Source organism: Protopterus annectens, chromosome 13.part0 (assembly GCF_019279795.1).
Source record: "Protopterus annectens isolate FY-2018-M chromosome 13.part0, PAN1.0, whole genome shotgun sequence".
NCBI classification, from domain to species: domain Eukaryota; kingdom Metazoa; phylum Chordata; order Ceratodontiformes; family Protopteridae; genus Protopterus; species Protopterus annectens.
The window spans coordinates 957815891-957836325 of NC_056747.1; the positions used below are offsets into that span (position 1 = coordinate 957815891).

Genomic DNA, 20435 nt, shown 5'->3' on the forward strand with positions numbered 1-20435 from the left:
GTGTATTCATCTCCTTCTGAAGGAGTCTTCTGATTCAAATAATTCCCTGGCATATTTTTCTCAAATCCACTCCCCTGACCAACTCCATTCAGAGGATGAGGTCTCCCTTGCTTTTGACTGTCTTGTGGAAGAAGAGAAGATTCTTTTGGAGAGATAATATTTGAAACATTTTTGAGTGAGAGTCTAGACAAAATACGCAGGATCAGAAAAGATACTACAACCTGCTGGAAATAGACATTCCTGCTCCTTCCCCCATTGCCCTTGTTCTTGAGGCCTTCTTGGATGCTGCTGTTGTGGACTCGCAGCCTTCTGCTTCTCCTTCTGAAAGGCCAGACAGATTTTATAAAGTCCCTGATGATCTTAAATTCTTGTTTAAAATTCCTGTGCCAGACCCCTCTAGAGTTTATCTGTCTGCTGGTAAGCCTTCTAAACTATTACTTAATTCCAATGCCCTCTGTTCAGACAAAGTTAGTAGAGCTGTGGATAGGTTGAGTAAAAAAAAATTGTACCGCCTGTACTTTGACATTCAGGCCTATAAAGTACTAAAACCAAATGACCAAGTATTTCATATTCATCCTTACTGCCTTAAACAAGGTAGTGGTGGACCCACAAAGGACTGATTCTAAAAAACAATTGTCTTTACTTAATCAGGCTACACAAGTAGACACAACATTAAATAGAGTTATGCTGCTGTAGAGGCCTTGTCTAGAGCAGCTGCCACTGGTTCCATCCTCCACAGGTATGCATGGTTGCACAATCAACCCATACCTGAGGGGGTTCCTATTACGTTATCAAAAGATAACATAATTGAACGCTCAGAACATTGAAACGGACGCATTTCGAAGATCGCATTGTGGGATCACAGTGCAGTGAAGATTGGAATATTTGCCCTTTCCACACTGTAGTGCGATCTCGGAGTTGGAATATATATTTAGCGGGGTGAAAAGTTTCGATATGCGGCCGTTTCGAAGTTCTGAGCATTCGATTACATTATCTTTCGATAATGTAATATGAACCCTACCTGAGGACCTGAAAGCTAAAATTACAGATTTCTCTTTAGACAAAAACTTCCTGTTTGGACCTCAGGCAGCCAATTTTTTTTCAAAACCTTTCAAGAGCAAGGAAAAAACATGAAGGGCTGCAGGCAGATTCTGTTAACCTATGTATCCACATACCAGTGGAATTGCCCAATAAAACCCATCTCTTTCTTGATAGTAGAGATCTTAGGCACAGCCAGAGCCACAGGACGGTCCCAGAAAGAGATTCCCAGAGAAACTATAGAGAGATTCCTTTTATGGGAGGCTTTCCTTTGGATACAAATCTCTATGAATGACTATCTACTAAGAGTCTCGCCCACCCTTCCCCCCATCCATGTCCTTCCACTTTCAAAAGGGCTCACCCAGTCAGTCTCCACCTGGGGAATCATTACCACAGACAAATGAGTGCTTTTGATTATAAAAAAAAAGGTACACCATGTACTGGATGGGAATCCCTCCAATAAGTGGCATGCCAACCTACAACCAGATGTTCTTACTTCAACACATCCTATGGGAATAGAACCAGCACCCCAGAAGTTTTTGGGAAAAGGCTTTTACTCCAGACTTTTCCTAGTACTAAGGAAAGAAGAGCATTGGAGACCCATACTGAATTGCACGCTCTCTCTCTCTCTCTCTCTCTCTCTATTAAACCCTTTCCTGAAAGTGCCAACTTTCACAATGCTTTCCCTGCACACTCTGCTTCCATACATTCTGCTTCAGGCTTTTCTGGTATCTCTAGATCTGAAAGATGCCTACCTCTGTATTCCAATTCCCATCCTGTTGCAGGAGATTCTTTGGATTTTGTGCTGGTCATCTCACTTTCAGTTTACTACTTTGCTTTTTGGCCTTTCCACAGCCCAAAGAGTCTTCCCAAAGTGTCGGACACCAGTAATCACCTGCTGTTGAACATAGGGAATCCATATTTTTCCTACTTAGACTTGTTAATTCAAGCTTCCTCTCCTTAGATACTCATGTACCACCTCCAACTTACCCTTAACCTCCTCTCACAGTTGGGATTTACCATCAACGACAAGAAGATCCCCCTGCAGGACTTAGCTTTCCTGGGCTGCAGACTGGACACCATAAAGATACAGGCCTACCTCCGTTGGGGAAAAAAGTGCAGAGACTTGCAGATTGCTTTCACAACCTGATCTCCTGCAGCCAATGCTCTGCAAGAGAAATACTAAGGGCCTTAGGTGTAGATCAATGCTTCCTGTAGCTAGACTGCCTTTTTTTTAATTTCTCAAAGTCTTTTGGGTTTCTAATACCATGACGGGAATGGACCCCATTCCCCAAGTCAAACTGTGATTAAAGTTCATGAAATTAGTATTGTTTCAATCTTTGATGTCAGCCAGTAGTGCTCTTCGCAGCACCCGCAGTGTACCCAATAATGACTCCTCGTGCAGTCCATATCGCGTTACATGTATTGGTAACATTTCTAAATACGACTATAAATTATTTTTTATAAGACCCGTTGCTCCTACTACTATTGGAAGTGTCTGGGTATCTTTCTTCCACATTGCTCTCGTTTCTGCCTGCAGATCCTGATATTTTATGACTTTGTGTCTCTCTGTACGCAAGACACTGTAGTCACTGGGTATGGCAATTTCAATGATCAATGCTACTTTTGTCTTCCTTTCTTGGACAACTATATTTGGTTTTCTAGTATCTGTCTTTTGAACTGTTGGTAATGGGTGATCCCATGTGATATAAACTTCATCATTTTCTATGATGCTTTGTGGTTCATATTTCCAATGTTTATCAGCCACTTCGATACCATAATGTCTGCACAATCCCCACTGCAACAGTCTCACCACATTATTATGCCTTTCAGTGTACAGTCCTTCTGTCATTAGTGTGTTGCAACCAGCAACAAGGTGTGTGACTGTTTCCAGTTTGGTTTTACAAAACCTACATTTGTCTGTTTCTCCCAAATGTTCAGTGGACTTTGTAAACCAGCATGTACATAGCCCACTATTTTGGGCTGCCATTATTAACCTTTCATTTCTTGGTTTGAATTTGCCTCTCCTTAACCATTCCTGCGTTTATTCCTGATTAACATGAGGCTGTTCCGGAAGTTTTCTATACTTGCAACTATATTTATGTTTTTTCCACATTTCTTGCCTTCTCATCTGGTCCTTCACCTTACATTCTTTCTTTTGTTTTTTGGCACATTCAGTTGCTGCCTTGTTTTTTATTTACAGCTGGTTTGATTTCTATTAATGCTTGACGTCGATATGCTTCTGCTAAATTAAGCAGACTGTAAAAGTAGCTGACACCAAATCCAGCTCCAAACAGGTGACAAGTGGAGCACCTCAGGGTTCAGTCCTGGGACCGCTCTTGTTTGGCATCTACTTCTCTGAAGTGCAGGCCAACACTAAGGGACTCTGGGTAATAAAGTTTGCAGATGACTGCCAACTGGGAGCCTTTATTGAATCCCCAAATGATGTGGGTATTCTACAAAAGGGCTTTACAGAAACAGATGCTTGATGCCAGAGCCATGGGCTCAAGCTCAATGCCAAGAAATGTATAGTTATCTCCTTTGGTAAAAAATATGTACCCATGAATTACCACATAGGTGGCAGTACACTAAACACCGAAAGTGTGATGAGGGACTTAGAGAGACAGGTGGACAGTGGTCTCACCTTCGATAACCACATCGCCACAACAGTCAGGAAATCCTTCTATGTGGCACACCTCATCATTAAGGGCTTTTCATCCAGCAAAAAGGAGGTCATTCTCCCACTGTACTCATCCCTCATTAGACCCATTATAGAGTACAACGCCCCGTTTGGTATGTACCTCACAAGACATCGGCAACAGCTGGAAAGGCCACAGAAATACCTCACTAAAAGAATCACAGGCCTAAAGCAGATGCCGTAAGCTGACCATCTAAAAAAACTCCAGCTATACTCTGTGGTATATCGTCTACTCAGAGGTGATCTCTGCTTAACATACAAGGCCATGTCAAACCCTGAGCTGTTGGAAATGCTCCACTTAAAGAAATCCCAATCCCTCAGAGCCACATGCTCCAGGGATCTAAACCTTGTCATCACAATGAACAAAACATGCTGGAGGGATAGGTTCCTGACCCAGAAACTCCCCATACTCTGGAATAGACTGCCCATACATGTCAAGCAGAGCGCCTCCTTGGCCCTCTTCAAAAGGAACCTTGACAATTGGATGAGAGATAGGAAATTCACCACGGGGATCACATCAGTTGCCCTGCTAGACAGGGGTCCAGGGTAGTAAATATTGTGGGAAGAAATATCCAGGAAATTGTTATGGCTATGGCTATGACTAGGGCTGATAGCCTAGTACCAACCTATGTCATCTTAGATTTATTCTCCTCATGTTTCAAGACTGCATATGAGGAAAATCCAATGATACCTGAAAAACAGTCAAAGCACTCTCACCCTCTAGACACAGTAATCCTGCTACTATGTTGTCTCAGGAGAGCGTTCTCATGGTGGAGGGAGCAAGTGGTACTCATTCCAGCACTTCCCTTTACCCCATCACTTCCATTTCAAGAACTGTACACAGATACCACAAATGAGGCATAGAAAGCCTGGACAGGGACACACTGGGTTCAGGGCAGATGGCAACCAAAACTACTAAATGAGCACATCAGCATATGAAGGAGATGATGGCCTTTATCCAAGGTCTTCAAGTCTTTACCCATGTCTGGAGGTCAGGTCCTTTAAAATGTTCACAGACAATGCCGTACTTATGTGGTAAATAAACAAAGAGAAAAAAGGTCTTGCCAACTGTGCAGATTAGCAAGGACCACCTAGGAGATTGCCATTTAGAAAAACATTTTAGTAGCCACATACATTCCATCATAGGACAATATGTTGGCAGACGTACTAAGTAGGATTTTGCAGGATACTCACAAATAGACCCTCAACAGACAAGTCGTCCTGGACATCCTCCACCATTGGAAGATACCTCAGATAGATCTCTTTGCTTCACAGACCAACAAACAGCTCCCCCTCTTTTGCACCAGGGGCCCTTGCCCCTCAGTCTAGAGGATGGATGCTTTCAGCTCTCAGTGGACAGGGTGATTCATCTACACCTTTCTTCCTGTATTTGTCATCCCAAGGGTTCTTCTGAAGGCTCAAAAAGAAAAGCCAAAACTCTTGCTAGTGATCCCCATCTGGCCAAGACAACAGTGGTTTCCTCTTCTCTTTCACCTCACCAGGGACTGCTACCACAAACTGCAACTACAAGCAGAGCTCATCACACAGCAGAAGTGGTCACTACTACAGCTTAGCCTGGCAACCCTGAACCTAACTGTGGATGATAGTTTTTAATTCCTTACAGACACCACCTTTTAGCAGACGTAATTAAGGTTCTCCAAGAAGCTAGGAGACCCACCACTTAAAAATTCTAAATAGCAAAATTAAAGAGATTTTCCTTTTGGTGGCACAGGAATGGATAGGACCCCAACAAATCAGTTATTTTCCATACTGAAATATCTGTGTGAGCTCACACATACAGAACTGGCCTACTCTTCCATCAAATCCCACCTGTTCTCCATCTCTGTATGTTTACCCCTCATTCCTCCACTTATGTCTAGAGTTGAGGTTAAGTTATTCCTTAAAGGGATGCTGCATCTAAGACCATCAAGAAAGTCCATAATTCCTCCTTGGGATCTCAACTTTTTGCTAGAGAAAGTTACCCTTCCTCCTTTTAAACTAGCTTTCTTATTTTTAACAAGGACATGATGATCTTAACCCCTAACCCTTCATTCATATGTAAAGTAGTGAATGAACTGTCACTAAATCAGGCTATACATTTTCCTACCTTCCTTCCCAACCCACAGAATGGGGTTAAAGATTGCTGTACTCTGTAGACATTAAGATTCTAGCTGGACAAGGTCAAATCCATTAGAACATCTGATGGTTTGCCTTCTTTATGCATTCAAATTGGGCCAACCAGTGTCCAAACAAACTGTTGCAAACTGTATCTCAAAGGCAATCTCCTCCTTTGATTCCCCACATGGCAAGTCCTTGCCCTCATGCCCTTGAGCTTATTCTAGCAGGGCAATAACATCTTCTGGGACCTTCTACAAATGGGTTGATTCCAGGACTATACTAGAAGCTGCCACTTTGTACACAGCTTCACTAAACACTACAGGATTAGTGCATTCTCAAGGTCTAGAGCTGCCTTCTCTAGGTCAGTCCTTTTGGGCCTCTTGGACAGTTCTGCAGCTCAGTAACCATCCACCCTGACTTCCCCTTCTTCTCTGAGAATGACCCATTCATTGTGAATACTGCAACAGTAATTTCAGTCAGGACATAGTACAGTTGTTTAAAAACTTACCATTACAGTAGATGTCCTTCTGATCACTCTTGCAGTATACCTTCTCACCCTCCTGCCTCCATACCTTCTTTTTTCATAATCTCACCGCAACTTTCTATTTCTCCTCCTGCTGTCCCTATACTGCAGACAGCGTCTTAAAAGGAGCCTCCATATCACTTTATGCTTTGCTCCTCCTTGCTGACCAGTTTCTCACTCTCAGGGGGTCTTTGGCTACTGAGTTGGAGATAGTCAAAGGAATTACATTCCTGCATCTGCCTGTATACCCCTAGATTTAAGAGTTGAGGTCACACATTGGATGTATGATCCTGGGAAGTTAAAGCTTTGGTGTCTCAACCAGATGTCAGCTGTGATAACTTATTCATTATGAATACTGCAGCAGTCACCAGTAGGATATCTACTGTAAGTTCTTACACAACTATACTTTCTACACCAATAGCATTGTAAAACTCTTACTGTGTATCTTTGTTGTACTTTATATGTTTTCTTTTGCCATTGACAACTTTGGCTGTGTCATGTACTGTCAAAGACCAATGCCAGAACAGACAATGATTTGTTATGACATAAGTAAGTGGTATACAATATAGCCTTAGTTGGAAGTTCCACCTTTTTTCCATAACACTTTTGTGATCATTTGATGTTATGGAAAGGATCTGGCAGGTCATGTTATCATTTCTTTGCATTTATTTGTTTTCTAGTACCAATTTAATGGTGGAGCCTGAGTATATGAATGCCTGAGTGAGCCTGTACTAAAGCTGTCCAGCTGTGAAACAACATGTTGACTTTTTACTTGTCTCTTAGCAGTTTAAACTTATCAAGAATGAGACCTCCCCCCACCTAGCCTTCAGACTATCCAGCGATGCACCAATATACAACCTTAGAAATCTTAACCACATAGGTCTTCTCCTCCAAACCCAAAAAACTGGGTTTCAGTGCACAGACCATGCTTTCTCAGTCCTTGGTCACAAACTGTAACAGTCCGTCCCTTCTTTTTGAAAGGTCAACCCTTTTACTCAATTTTCTGATCAGAACTAAAAAGTATATTACAAGATTCTAGGAAAATGTAACCGTTTTCCCTATTTGGTCATGTAAGTTAACCACTTCCTACGCTAATCCCCACCTCTATATAGCTTACTCCAAATTTGGTTTTCATTGTGATTCTTTCAACATGCCAACTCAGATATCCACTCTGCATATAATGTGTTTTGTCAGTCATTCTGTATGTAATGTCATGTATCTGTTGTCTTTATACAGTCAAGCCAACTCTTATAATCACTATGTATACAGTACATGTATGTATTGCATTTTGTCTTTCACTTTGAACGTAATGTCTTGTATATAATAGATGGCATAGTGGTGCAGCGGTAGCATTGTTGCCTCACAGCAAGAGGTTCTCTGGTTCAATATTTGGCTGGAGTACCTTCTGTGTGAAGTCTGCATGTCCTCCTTGCATTTGTGCGGGTTTCCTCCAGGTTCTCCAGATTCCTCCTACGTTCAAAGACATGTATCTAGAGTATTTCTCCCCAAGCCTCCACTGAAAATTGGCTATGTTCCAAGTCAGACTTTTCCTGTTTAACAATTGTAAAATAAAATAAAAAATAAATCTATTGTGTTTACGCCTGAGTTGAGTCTGAAATGGATCCAGTGGGATTAGTGCTGTTTCATGGCTAACAAATTCAAAATAATTAAATAACTATAATAAATAAATATATAAATAAATAAATATCTATCCTCAATATTTGTAAAGCATAGAACCAGTGCTAGATGGGGTGTAAATCCATTGCAGGATACATATGCATTCACACTGACACTGTATACTAACCTATGTGCAGTTTGAAGTTTGTTAGTTTACCTATCAGCATATCAATGGAGACTCTGTCGAAAACCTATGCTGACCCAACATGAATATGCTAACTCTGCACACGGGGGGGGGGGGGGGGCAACAAATTATGTGAGGTAGCTTTTTTTTTTTATTTATTGGCATTTTGGCATTTGTTTACCAGGAAAATCAAACTGAGCAATAACCCTTTTCAGCAGAGGCCCAGAAAGAAAAACTCCATTATGCAGACGTCATGGACGCTATTTGCATTATTTCATCATTTACAATCAGTTTCATTCGTGACAAACATTTTCATTATCCATACATCCTTGACATCAGTTACATAATTTACAAACAGTTTCAATTAAAAGTAACAGTTGGGTTGTATATGAATATATATTTTTTTTAAATACAGGTAAGCATATGCAGTGCATTATCATCAGTATGCATAGATTGTCAGGTTTTATGAAAGAAAGTGCAATTATGTAAAATCTTGCCATAACAGTAGATGTCCTTCTCTTTAGTGTTGCAGTATTTGTTACAGAAGGGATGTCCCACCCTGGGCAGCCCATCGCTTGGCCAGTATAAATAAGCTTAAAATAGATCTTGTTTGCACTGTACATCAGCATTTATGCTCCCTGCACAGAACATAGGGCATAAAAGGGATGTATGGATGCAACTACCTAGAACTGAATTGCCCCAGAAGAGAAGTCATCCTAGGACAAAAATGGTTTCAGCAAAACCTACTCTGGCCCTAGAAACCATATCCAACTTAGAATGCTTAATAAAGGTATGCACTGAAGACCAAGTAGCAACTTCAAGGATAGAATTGGTGTCCAAGCCCTTGAAAAAGGCACCAGAAGAGGCAACAGCCCTAGTGGCATAAGCTCTAACAGACGCAGACAAAGATTTGCCATGAAAAGAATAACAAAAGGAAATGGCCTTGGGTATCCAGGAGAAAATGGTTTGCTTAGAAACAGCCAGACTGAAAGACTTGGAATGAAAGGAAACAAAAACCTGATCAGACTTATGAATAGTGCTAGTTTTATCCAAATAGAACTTGAGCTGTCTGTGTAAATCAAGATATGCAGGACCCTCTCAGTAGCAGACTGAGTAAAAGTGAAAAAGGAAGGGAGTTATACTGACTGATTCAAGGATAACTCATTGACTACCTTGGGCATAAGAGAAGGATTAGTACAAAGGGGCAACCCTGTCCCTTTGAAAAAAACAAAAAAGGAGGAATGGCCATAAGGGTCTGGAGCTCAGAAATCCTTTCAGCAGAAGTAAGAACCAACAACAAAACAGTCTTCCTGGTACAATGTTGCAAAGAAGCAGAATCTGCAGGCTCAAAAGGAGCCTGAGTCAATTTTACCAAAACAAAATTAAGGTCTCAAGGAGATGGAATAGGATTTCTTGGAGGCCTAATCAGGTGAATTAAGAGCGGGAACCAGTGCTGTCTTGGCCAAAAGGGAGTCACTAGCAAGATTTTGGGAGAGTCCAGCTGAATCTTCTCAGGACTCTTGGAAATAGAGGAAAAGGAGGGAAACATAAAGAAACCTCCCCTCCAAAGGAAAGGAAAGGGCATCTGTCTTCCACACCATATGGTATGGTTACTCTGGAGCAGAACCGAGGAAACTGCCTGATCAGAGGGGAGGCAAGAAGTTCTACCTGAGGAATACCCCACTGATGGACAATGTCCAGAAACATGTCTCTATGAAGCATCCATTCGTGAGCCTGTGATTTGGATCTGCCACAAGATTGTGCTCTGAAGGAATGTATACTGCCTGAAGAGTTAACTGATAACTGAAAGCCACTTACCAAGCCGGAAGCGCCATCCTGCAGAGGAGGTAAAATTTCATGCCCCTCTGCTTGTTGACACACTACCTCACTGTAATGTTGTCTGTGTATACCTTCAGTGGGCCTGGAAAGGACATGTGGTAAAAAGCCTGAAGGTCCAGAATCAGAGCCCTCATCTCTTTTATGTTGATATGGTCTGACTTCTGATGGGGAGGCCAAATACCCTGAACTTTCAGGTGACCAAGAGATGTTTTCCACCCCATGTCTGAGGCATTGGTGAACAACTCTTGAGAAGGGACTGTAGGCTGAAAGGGATGGTCTGGGTTTGAGAGTGAACTGTCGAGTGCACCACTCAAATTCTTTCTTGGAGAGGGAGGTACACTGAAATTCAGAGGGTGATGAAGCTGCATCCAAACTGACTTGAGGTACCACTGAAGCTTCTGCATATGCAGTCTGGCAAGGGGAAGCATTGGAATAGAAGAGGCCTGAATCCCAGGGCCCGAAAAAACCCTCTGGCTGGCATATCAGTCAGAGGAAGAAGAGACTGAAAGGCTGTCGATAACAATACCTTTAGAAGTGTGAGACAGACTAACATTGACAGTGTCTGAATCCTGCATCCCACATACACATGATCTTGAGAGAGACTCAGGACGGACTTTTGGAAGATGATAGTAAACCCCACATTTTGAAGAAGAGAGATAATGAACTACAGATCCTGCAGCAGTCGAGTGGGAGAAGGTGACTGAAGCAACAGGTCATCTAGATAAAGAAAAGTCTGAATTCCTTGGAGCCTGAAGAAGGCAATCAGAGGAGCTAGGCATTTTGTGAATACCCTTTGGACAGAAGAGAGGCCAAAGGGCAAAGCAGAGAGCTAAAAATGAGAGGAAGACACAGATCTTTCAGATCCAAAGATACCAGAAAAGCCTGGGGTAATAAAAGAGGAAAAAGAGTTTGAAGAGTAAGCATCCAAAAAGAAGGGATCCTGAGATAGGTGTTGAGCTAGGAGAGATCCAAAATAGGTATCCAAGTGCCCTCCTTTCGAGGAATCAGGAACATCCTGGAATAAAAACCCCTTCCCACTTGGGAAGGAGGACAAGTTGAATGGTCTCATGATTTAACAGGGACCCTAGAACCTCCAAGAAATGAGGAAGTTGCTCTAGAAGAGGTTGAGGAATCCCATAAAAAGGAGGGAGAGATTTCCATACCATGAAGTAATCTTGAGGGATGATAGTAAGAACCCAAGAGTCTGAAGTGATGAGATGCCAATTTGGAAGACAAAGGGAGAGCCGAAGGGACAAAGGAACGTGGCCTAAAGGCGGGTGGTGCGAATTGTCAGAGACAAAAAGGCTTATCAGATAAAGAAGGCTTCTGAGCCACAGAAATCTGAGAAGCCTTAGCAGAGGGGGCCCGTCTCCCACCCTTCCTGCCCTTAGAGGCCTGTCAGGGTTGCCTGCGAACAAAAGCAGACCTAGAATAATAATTCCTCTGGAACTTACGGATAAGAGAGAAAAATATTTTTAAAGTCTTGCAAAGCTTTGCCTTTTTCTTGGAGACTTAAACATGTCAGCAGAAGCAGTCCCAAAAAGATGAGTATTATCCAAAGGAGCATCCACAACTTGGTCTCTAGTCCTCAGGAAGAGACTGGAGATGAAGCCAAGAATAACGCCTCATGATGGACACAAAAACTGCTGCCCTAGATGAGGCATCAGCAGCATCACAGCTAAACTTAACAGAGTGGCCAGCCACTTGAAAAGCAGAACCTAAAAAGATAAGACAGACGATTTGCCATCAGAATCAGGGAGGGCAGAGATAACCTGACAAGCCTGAGCAATCAAGGCCAGAGCATACCTGATCATGTGGGTCTGGTAATTAATAGACCTAAAGGTCAAAGTAGAAGCAGTGTAAACTTTCTTGCCAATCCTCTCCATTGCCCTGCCATCTTTATCAGAGGGCAAATGTTTAGAAGGTTTTCAAAAGAGACTGACAATACAGCAGGATAAGGAGGAGGACATTCAAATAAAAATAGACAGTCCTCAGGAAGCTTGTAGAACCTGTCAGGTTTCTTAGGAGCAGGAGGGTGAGAATAAGGAGACATGGAAACAGCAATGAAAGTGTCTAACAGGACAGCCAACACAGGAGGAACTGCCTATGGTTTAGGAGTATCCACCTGAAGCAACTCATAGTTATCTTCTGTGGACATCAGACACTTGAGAAGAATCCAACTTAAAAAAATTCCATCATTCTTGCAAGTGTGCCCCCAAAAGGACAATTCCTCGAAAGGAGACTCAGGGCTAACAGACTCATCTTCAACAGAACCATAAGCCAAAGGTGAAGGCATCTGTGAAGAATAGGATAAAGACCCCTCACCAGATAGGAATCCTCATCTGAGGAATCTGGTTCCCTAAACCATTTAGTAGGGGTTGAGATCCAAGGAGGAGTGGGTACTGAAACCTCTTGAGTAGGCTTTAGTGCCATTAAGGCAGAAAACAAGCCCTGAGTAAACTCTTGCCATTCCCTTCGCGGAGCCAAAGGACAGATTGAAACATGCTTTAGTTTTTGTCTTTTTTTATAAGGGACATCAGACCCTTGGTGAGATTCGAGAAGAGAACCTGGAACTTCCTCCTTGACCAATATCTGTGGAATCCATCTAGGACCCTCTGAGATGAACAACATTGCTTCCCCTTCAATGTCCAGAGTAAATGCCTACAAAGCCTCAAGGGATGTATGAAAAGATGGATCCATGCCGTCCTCCAACAAGGTCACGGCAGAGGAATCCGATGTAAACACCGAATGATCTACAGAGCTACTACCTGTCTTGAGAGGAACATCCGGTGGGGGCTGGACAACTAAAGAATCTGTCTGAGACTTCTTGGTCTTCTTCTTACCTAGCAGGAGTAACTCGGCATTAAAGGATTCCCCCATGGTACCTTGGCTAACTATCAAAGCCATTTGTTTTCAAGATAAATGGCTTCTGAGTGTCTTAGGCACAAATGCCTTACAGATACTACAAGATACTCAGGTACTACAAGAGATGTGGTTGTGGGAGGCACCCAAACAAAAAAAAAAACACTATTCATGATGATCATTATGGGGAATTTGCCTCCCACATTGACATTTTCTCCTCTTGGACGACATGAACTCTAGGTAGTGTTATAAAATACAAGACCAAGAAAGTAAAATAAAAAAATAAAAATAACCCCAACGAGGCACTTATCTGGTGTTGCTAAAGTGTTCAAACCAACTGGCAGAAATGGTGTTTAAACTGACGGCAAAAGAAGTTCTAGGTAGTTGTGTCTGTGTGTCCCTTTTATGCCCTACATTCTGTGCAGGGATCATAAATGTGACATATGGCACAATCAATCTCTTTTAAGCTTATTTATACTGGCCGAGCGATGGGCTGCCCAGGGCGAGACATCCCTTCTGTAACGAATACTGCAGCAGTGATATACAGGGACATTATTCGTTACTATAAAGACTTGTTCAAAATCTAGCATGTGGGAAGATAAGATAAAGAGTTAGAGCAACCCAAAGAAAAGGAGGAGGAGAAGTTGCACAAGGAAGATAAAGGAGATGAGATGACAGAGGAGGTTATAGTTGTAGTAACAGTACATTAAGTTTTGTGTAGCAGAAAGTTATGGCACAAATTCATATAGCTATTATTGTTAACAGATTAACCAGAGGTCGTTCAGGTGCAGAGCCATTTATCTATCAGGTGTTGCTTCACTCGGCATGTAGTCTTTCAGGTTGCAGATTGTTTTTAAGTGGAGTGGGATGGTATTCCAGCTGTTAGTAATAGTGTGAATACAGGCAGTTATGCATTGTTGTTAGGTTTAGTTATGGACAGTAATGATTTGTCAGTGTTAATTACTGTCTGTTTGTTTTAGGTATACTTTTTACAGTGGTTTTATATTTCTACGAGAATGTGATGAATAACTTATCTTTCCAATTTACATTATTTTGGACCTTAAGTTACTACTTTTGTATGCCATTATTTTATAGCTATTCTGACAAAGATTACTATAATTTTTTAGCTGTACAGGAAACTGCAGATATTGAGGTTGTATATAAAAGGCAACTACATATACTGAAGTTTATGCTTTAATCTTGTATTGTAGTAGACTATGGGCCAATGCAAAAAGGAGAAATGAAACTTAGCTGTATGTACTATATAGTGTATTATGAGAATCTTTCAAACTTTGCTCTGAAAAATTTTTCTCTGAGTTTTTTTGCCTTCTGCATGTGCCCACCATCAAGTCCACTCTCATTGATCTTGAGTTAATTTCCTGAACTGGGTATTCCCAGCATAGCTGTGAAAGCTAACTAGAGAGGCCATTGTCCAAGTAACCATAGAAGACGTCTATGCCTTCACATGCATCTATCAAGGCAGGCTGCGAGGGGATTTCTTATGGTTCTAACCTTTCTCCTGGATGGCTGATGTGGGTACTTGCTTTACTCTAAGGGCCCACTATGTCATTGCCATGAATGTGCATGTTTACACACACACACACACACACACACACACACACACACACACACACACACACGCACACACGCACACTAATAAAGACTACTGTCATTGGTTTGGGAGAACCAAGCTTACATCCGCTGGTTCTTATGCTTCCATTGTCTGGAAGCTTCAATTTGTTAGTGTCAGAAGAGCAGATCAAAACTGTCCCTTTTTCATCAGGATAGGTGAGCTTCTGTTGGGCACTCACTCCCATTCTTTCCACCTGGCTTCTCCAACGCTTGAACTTAAGTTGTCTGGGTCACACTTAGGGATTTGGTCCAAAATATTTAATTCTTAGTATTTTGCTGAGAGAGAGAGCTTGTTAATTTGACATTAAGCAGTACACAAAATAGTGTGTGTCGGGATTATATCGAAAATATCAGTTCATGTTCTGCTGCTTTTCTCTTCATTCATAATTTATCCTTCACATTTTTTGAATTCCACAGACCGAATAACTTTCCGTAAAGTCCACCCTTTGACACACTATAGCCACTATAGTGACTACATCCAAAGAATCTCCCAGGGAGAAGAGAATGTGCTGATTTCTGAGAGACCTTCCATGTTGGCCATGACTTCTGGAGCTCCAGGATCTAGTGCTTTGGTCCTGAACACTAGTGCAACTGCCATTGACTATTTCATGAAGGTAAGAATTCAGTATTACATCATACCAAAGCTATCAGTTGTAAACAAGGAAGAATTTGTATATTACAATTTTTGGTATGTATCAGTCACACTAACGTAATGTTTCTCATCGTTGTGAGAAAGTTTTTCATTACTATACTTGGCTACATGTATGTTGTAAATGATTGATTTAGATGTAACATTTCCTGCTTGTAGAATGATGTTGTGTAGCAGGCCTGTCTCTTTCATTCACATCTCCCAAGTTCTGAGGTTCTTTCATTTGGACGGAGCAGACTGCCAAAGTTAAACTAGTCTCTCCTTGTGGAAGTTGGTGATCCTGTCGTGTTTTATTAACAACTGTAAGTTTTACCTTTTGCACTTGCCTATCTTCTTCTTTCGGCTTTTCCCGGTTAGGGGTCGCCACAGCGGATCACCTGTCCGCTCATGATTGGCAGTGGAGTTTTACGGTGTTGAGTTGCCAGCCCAGCCTTCTACAGAAAGCACACGCATGCACTCGTGCCTAGGGCCAATTTAGAGTATCCAATCCACCTACAGCACATTTGCCTATAAAATTCCAAAACACATCTTCCTTATGTGCTCACTTTTTTTGCCTATGTAAATACATTTCTTGTGTTTTAATACATCCATGTTATTTTATTCCTCTTATTTACATATTTTCTTTTATTTTAATAAATCATTTTAGTTTTCTGATATTTAATTTTTTTTATCTGTCCAGACGTCGGTCTCACTTTATACAGAAAATGTATTTTTGTTTGTGCTGATTACCCAGTAAAAATACACTCCTTTAAAAATTCTTTCAGTTTAAGAATGCTCATTTCTTTTGAACAGTCTTGTTTGAAAGCACAAGTCATAGTATATGAGGATAAACGTATTTAAAAAAAAAAATTAATTTCTCCTGTCACCTTGGTTAAGGAACAGTTTGAGAGGAAATTCCATTGACAGTACAATGTCAAATTAAACATAAACCAATAGGAAATAGAATATAAAATCTTTTCTTGACAGACTCCCCCTGACTATTAACACCAATAATTTCCTTGCTTGGTTCACGTTCTGAAGAGATAAGTTGGACAGGTGTCAGGGAAGGTGGAGGTGATGATTAGGGTGGGGTACTGAGTCACAGCTGATGGCAGATAGCTATGACTGGAGTCTCCTTCCTCCCCAAAAAAGTTCATAAAAGTGGTAATCTTTAAGTTTTTCAGATAATGAAGAAGGAAATCCAAGTAAACCACGAAGCAGGTAATCCACACGCAAGTTTATTGAACCAAATCCAATTAAGCACTTTCGTCAACAAATCTGACTTCATCAGAATAATAAACATTAAAGACAAATGGCTTATATACCCTCCCCCAGCACAGATGACATGACATCACATCCTCAATTCTAGAATATATCACTTCCTAAATAAAACATAAAAAACATCAATTCTATAAAATAAGTAAAAATACCTAAAATATATATGTCAAATTGTATTGAACCCTAATGGTAGACTAAGAATCAGCAACTAGTTGACCACATATCTAAATTACATATAAAACATCGATTTAAGCTTCAACAGAGGCATGATACTAACTCGGTCATTTAGACCTGGACAAGAACCAGCATTGAGTCTGATTTGCCATTTTAGTTCCAGGAAGTCCAAATACTCATCAACTGGCCCTCCACGAGGCCCTAAATCAGCATGATCAATGGCAAAAAACCTGAAGTAGTGGGTGGGAAATTTCTTGACATGATTCTATAGGGCATTCTTCTTGTTTTTACACTTACTGTCGTAGCAATACTCATATATCTTTTGCTTGAATGCCCTTTTTGGTTTACCCACATAAAACCCATCACATAACCCACACTTGGCTATATACACCACTCTTTTTGAAAAACGGTAATATTCTTTAGTGGGATGAATAGACCCATAATTCTTAATGAAAATGGAGTCACCTTTTAGCATAAATGAACATTGTCCACACCTGCCAAATTTAGAACAACCACCTTTCATATTTCCTTTCCTAGGTCTTTCCAACAAAGATTTGAAACTGGAGTCTTCTCCCCTAAGATCTTGGAAACTTCTTGGTCTAACATAAATATCGACCCCAACTTTTCCAATATGTTTTTATTGTCATAAAAATTAAGAGTGAAAGGAAATGTACACGCTCTAGAAAAGCTATTGTTCATCATTCTATCATTTGAATGAATGTTCTTGATCCCACCATTATGAAATAAAATTTTGACAATGGCACCCGTTTGTCTTTTGATTTTGACTTCATTTTTAATGGACTTAAATTCCAGAGGGTATCCTCTCTTAATGAACATATTGTTAAGAGTGTCACATTCAGCATGAAAGTCAAGTTCATCTGAAACCATTCTGGCAATTCTAACGAATTGCCCCTTCACCAGTGCCGCCTTCTGGTGCACTGGGTGTCAACTGTCAAAATGTAAAAATGTATTTAAATAGGTAGGTTTTCAATATAATTTAGAAATAAAAGTTTTATTCTCATAATCTTTAACAATAGTAACATCTAGAAAATTCAGTTTGTCCTTATTGGTGTTTAAAGTGAATTTGAGAAAATCTGTAGTATTATTAATATAATGAAATAATTCCTCCAATTTTTCCATACCACCCTTCCAAAGAAGACTATATCATCCAGGTAGCAGCCATAGAGAGCCCAGGAGTCCCTATAACAGGAATTCATGATGTACTCCTCCTCCCAGTGGGCCAAAACTAAGATGGCAAAAACTGGGGCGCAACAGGCTCCCATGGCCACTCCTTGGTGGCCCAACTTAGTTTTGGCCCACTATGAGGAGGAGTACATTACTGATTCATTCTAATGAGCGTGCATTTTTGAATTTGGTCCTCATGTTAACAAGGTCAAGAGTATAATGATTAATAATTGGAATATTTTGTTAGCTGATCAAGAGATAGTGGACATAGTAGGTCCTAAGCCCTCATTTGTGTTTAAAATGAGTCATAATATTAAAATGTATTTGGAACAAGGGATAGTAGGAAAAGATCCGGACAACAGGAAAAAGCATACTAAAAAATGTGGATGTTGTAATCAGTGTCAAGCTATAATAGAGGATGAAGGGATTATATTGGACAATATTAACAAAACTAGGATTAAATTTCAGCATGGTAGCTGTAACTCCAAACTAGTGATTTATATGGCTAAATGCATGGTATGTACAGGGTACTATATAGGGAAAACTGAGAGAAGTTTTAAAAAATGAATTTATGATCACCTATATAGTATCCAGAAAAAAGACATTAACAATGCTCTTTATAGGCATATAGAAAAGTGTGGGGACACCCATTTTTTTCAAGTTTGCCATTTTGAAGAACATTAAGATAGAGCCTAGAGGGGGGAACTACAAGGCTACTTTAGGTTACAAAGAGGTCTGGTGGCAAATATTTACTGATGCTTCGACACCACCAGGTCTCAATGACTACATATCCATTAAACCTATACTAGTTAGGAAACAGTTATAGCACACATAATAAGAGTATTAGTAGATTAAATTTTTAAAGTACCTTAGTTAACTATAAACAACTTTATCAGTATATTGTATCAAGTAGTACCTTCGTGTAATGTTATACCAATAAGTATAGAGTAATTCATTACATGAGGTGAAAGGGAATGTATGTTTTTTAATATAAGGAAAGATAATATACAGATATGAGAATTTTAGTTATGCACATTTTAGGATAGATTTACAGGATGTTCAATGTAATTACACATTTGTGTTTATGTATTTTGTGAAATATTTATTATATTTATAGCTTTCTTTAATATTTATTTTAGGATATGATGTATTGTATGTATATAGGAACTACACAGGCTATATTTTATACATTTTTACATTTTTAGTGCACTGATCACTTTAAGGAATTCTCAGTGTTCAGTTGGTGCCCAAGTGTAGTATTTAAAAGTGTAGCTGAGTTTTTTTTTAGATGTTCTGATGAAGTCCACATTCAGTGGGTGAAAGTGCTGTACTGTTTTATCGAAATTGTGGACATTGATATTAAAAGGAAACTCTTTATGCCACTTGGGTTTTGCTGGCATTTGTAATTGTGTGGTTTCATCACCTTTCGGGAATTTGTGGACATCAGCGTTCTTATTGGTGTGTACTTGCAAGTTAATTCGTTAGAATTGCCAGAATGCTTTCAGATGAACTTGACTTCCATGCTGAATGTGACAATCTTAACAATGTGTTTATTAAGAGAGGATACCCCCTGGAATTTGTTAAGTCCACTGAAAATGAAGTCAAAATGAAAAGACAAACGGGTGCCATTGTCAAAATTTTATTTCATAATGGTGGCATCAATAACATTCATTCAAACGATAGAATGATGAAAAATAGTTTTTCTAGAGCTTGCGAATTTCCTTTTACTCTTAATTTTTATGACACTTAAAACATATTGGAAAAGTTTGGGTCGATATTTATGTTAGACCAAGAAGTCTCCAAAATCTCAGGGGAGAAACCTATTATTGTTTATAAGAAAGACTCCAATTTCAAATCTTTGTTGAAAAGACTTAGGAAAGGAAATATGAAAGGTGGTTGTTCTAAATGTGGCAGGTGTGGACAATGTTAATTTATGCTGGAAGGTGACACCATTTTCATTAAGAATTATGGGTCTATACATCCCACTAAAGAATATTATTGTTTTTCAAAAAGAGTGATGCATATAGCCAAGTGTGGGTTATGTGACGGGTTTTATGTGGGTAAAACAAAAAGGGCATTCAAGCAAAGGGTATATGAGCATTGCTATGACATTAAGTGTAAAAACAAAAAGAATGCCCTATACAATCATGTTGAGAAATTTCCCACCCACTATTTCAGGTTTTTTGCCATTGATCATGCTGATTTAGGGCCTTGGGGAGGACCAGTTGATGAGTATTTTGACTTCTTGGAACTAAAATGGCAAATCAAACTCAATGCTTGTTCTTGTCCAGGTCTAAATGACCAAATTAGTCTTTTGCCTCTGTTGAAGCTTAAATCGATGTTTTATATGTAATTTAGATATCTGGTCAACTAGTTGTTGGTTCTTAGTCTATCATTAGGGTTCAATACAATTTGACATATATATTTTAGGTATTTTTACTTATTTTATAGAATTGATGTTTTTTCTTATAGTTTTTTTATGTTTTATTTAGGAAGTGATGTATTCCAGAATTGAGGATGTGATGTCATTTGTGCTGGGTGAGGGTATATAAGCCATTTGTCTTTAATGTTTATTATTCTGATGAAGTCAGATTCGCTGACGAAAGCACTTAATCGGATTTGGTTTAATAAATTTGTGTGTGGATTACCTGCTTCATGG

General features: G+C 40.0%; 1 protein-coding gene across 2 annotated transcripts in view; it reads left to right on the forward strand.

The window, feature by feature from the left end:
- GHDC (GH3 domain containing) overlaps nucleotides 1–20435 on the forward strand; it is a 903895-nt gene that overhangs the window by 204629 nt on the left and 678831 nt on the right. For both annotated transcript variants that reach the window (XM_044054723.1, XM_044054722.1), the window contains exon 3: nucleotides 14929–15125. In XM_044054723.1, the coding sequence (XP_043910658.1) occupies nucleotides 14929–15125 (197 nt within the window). The remainder of the gene's footprint in view (nucleotides 1–14928; nucleotides 15126–20435) is intronic.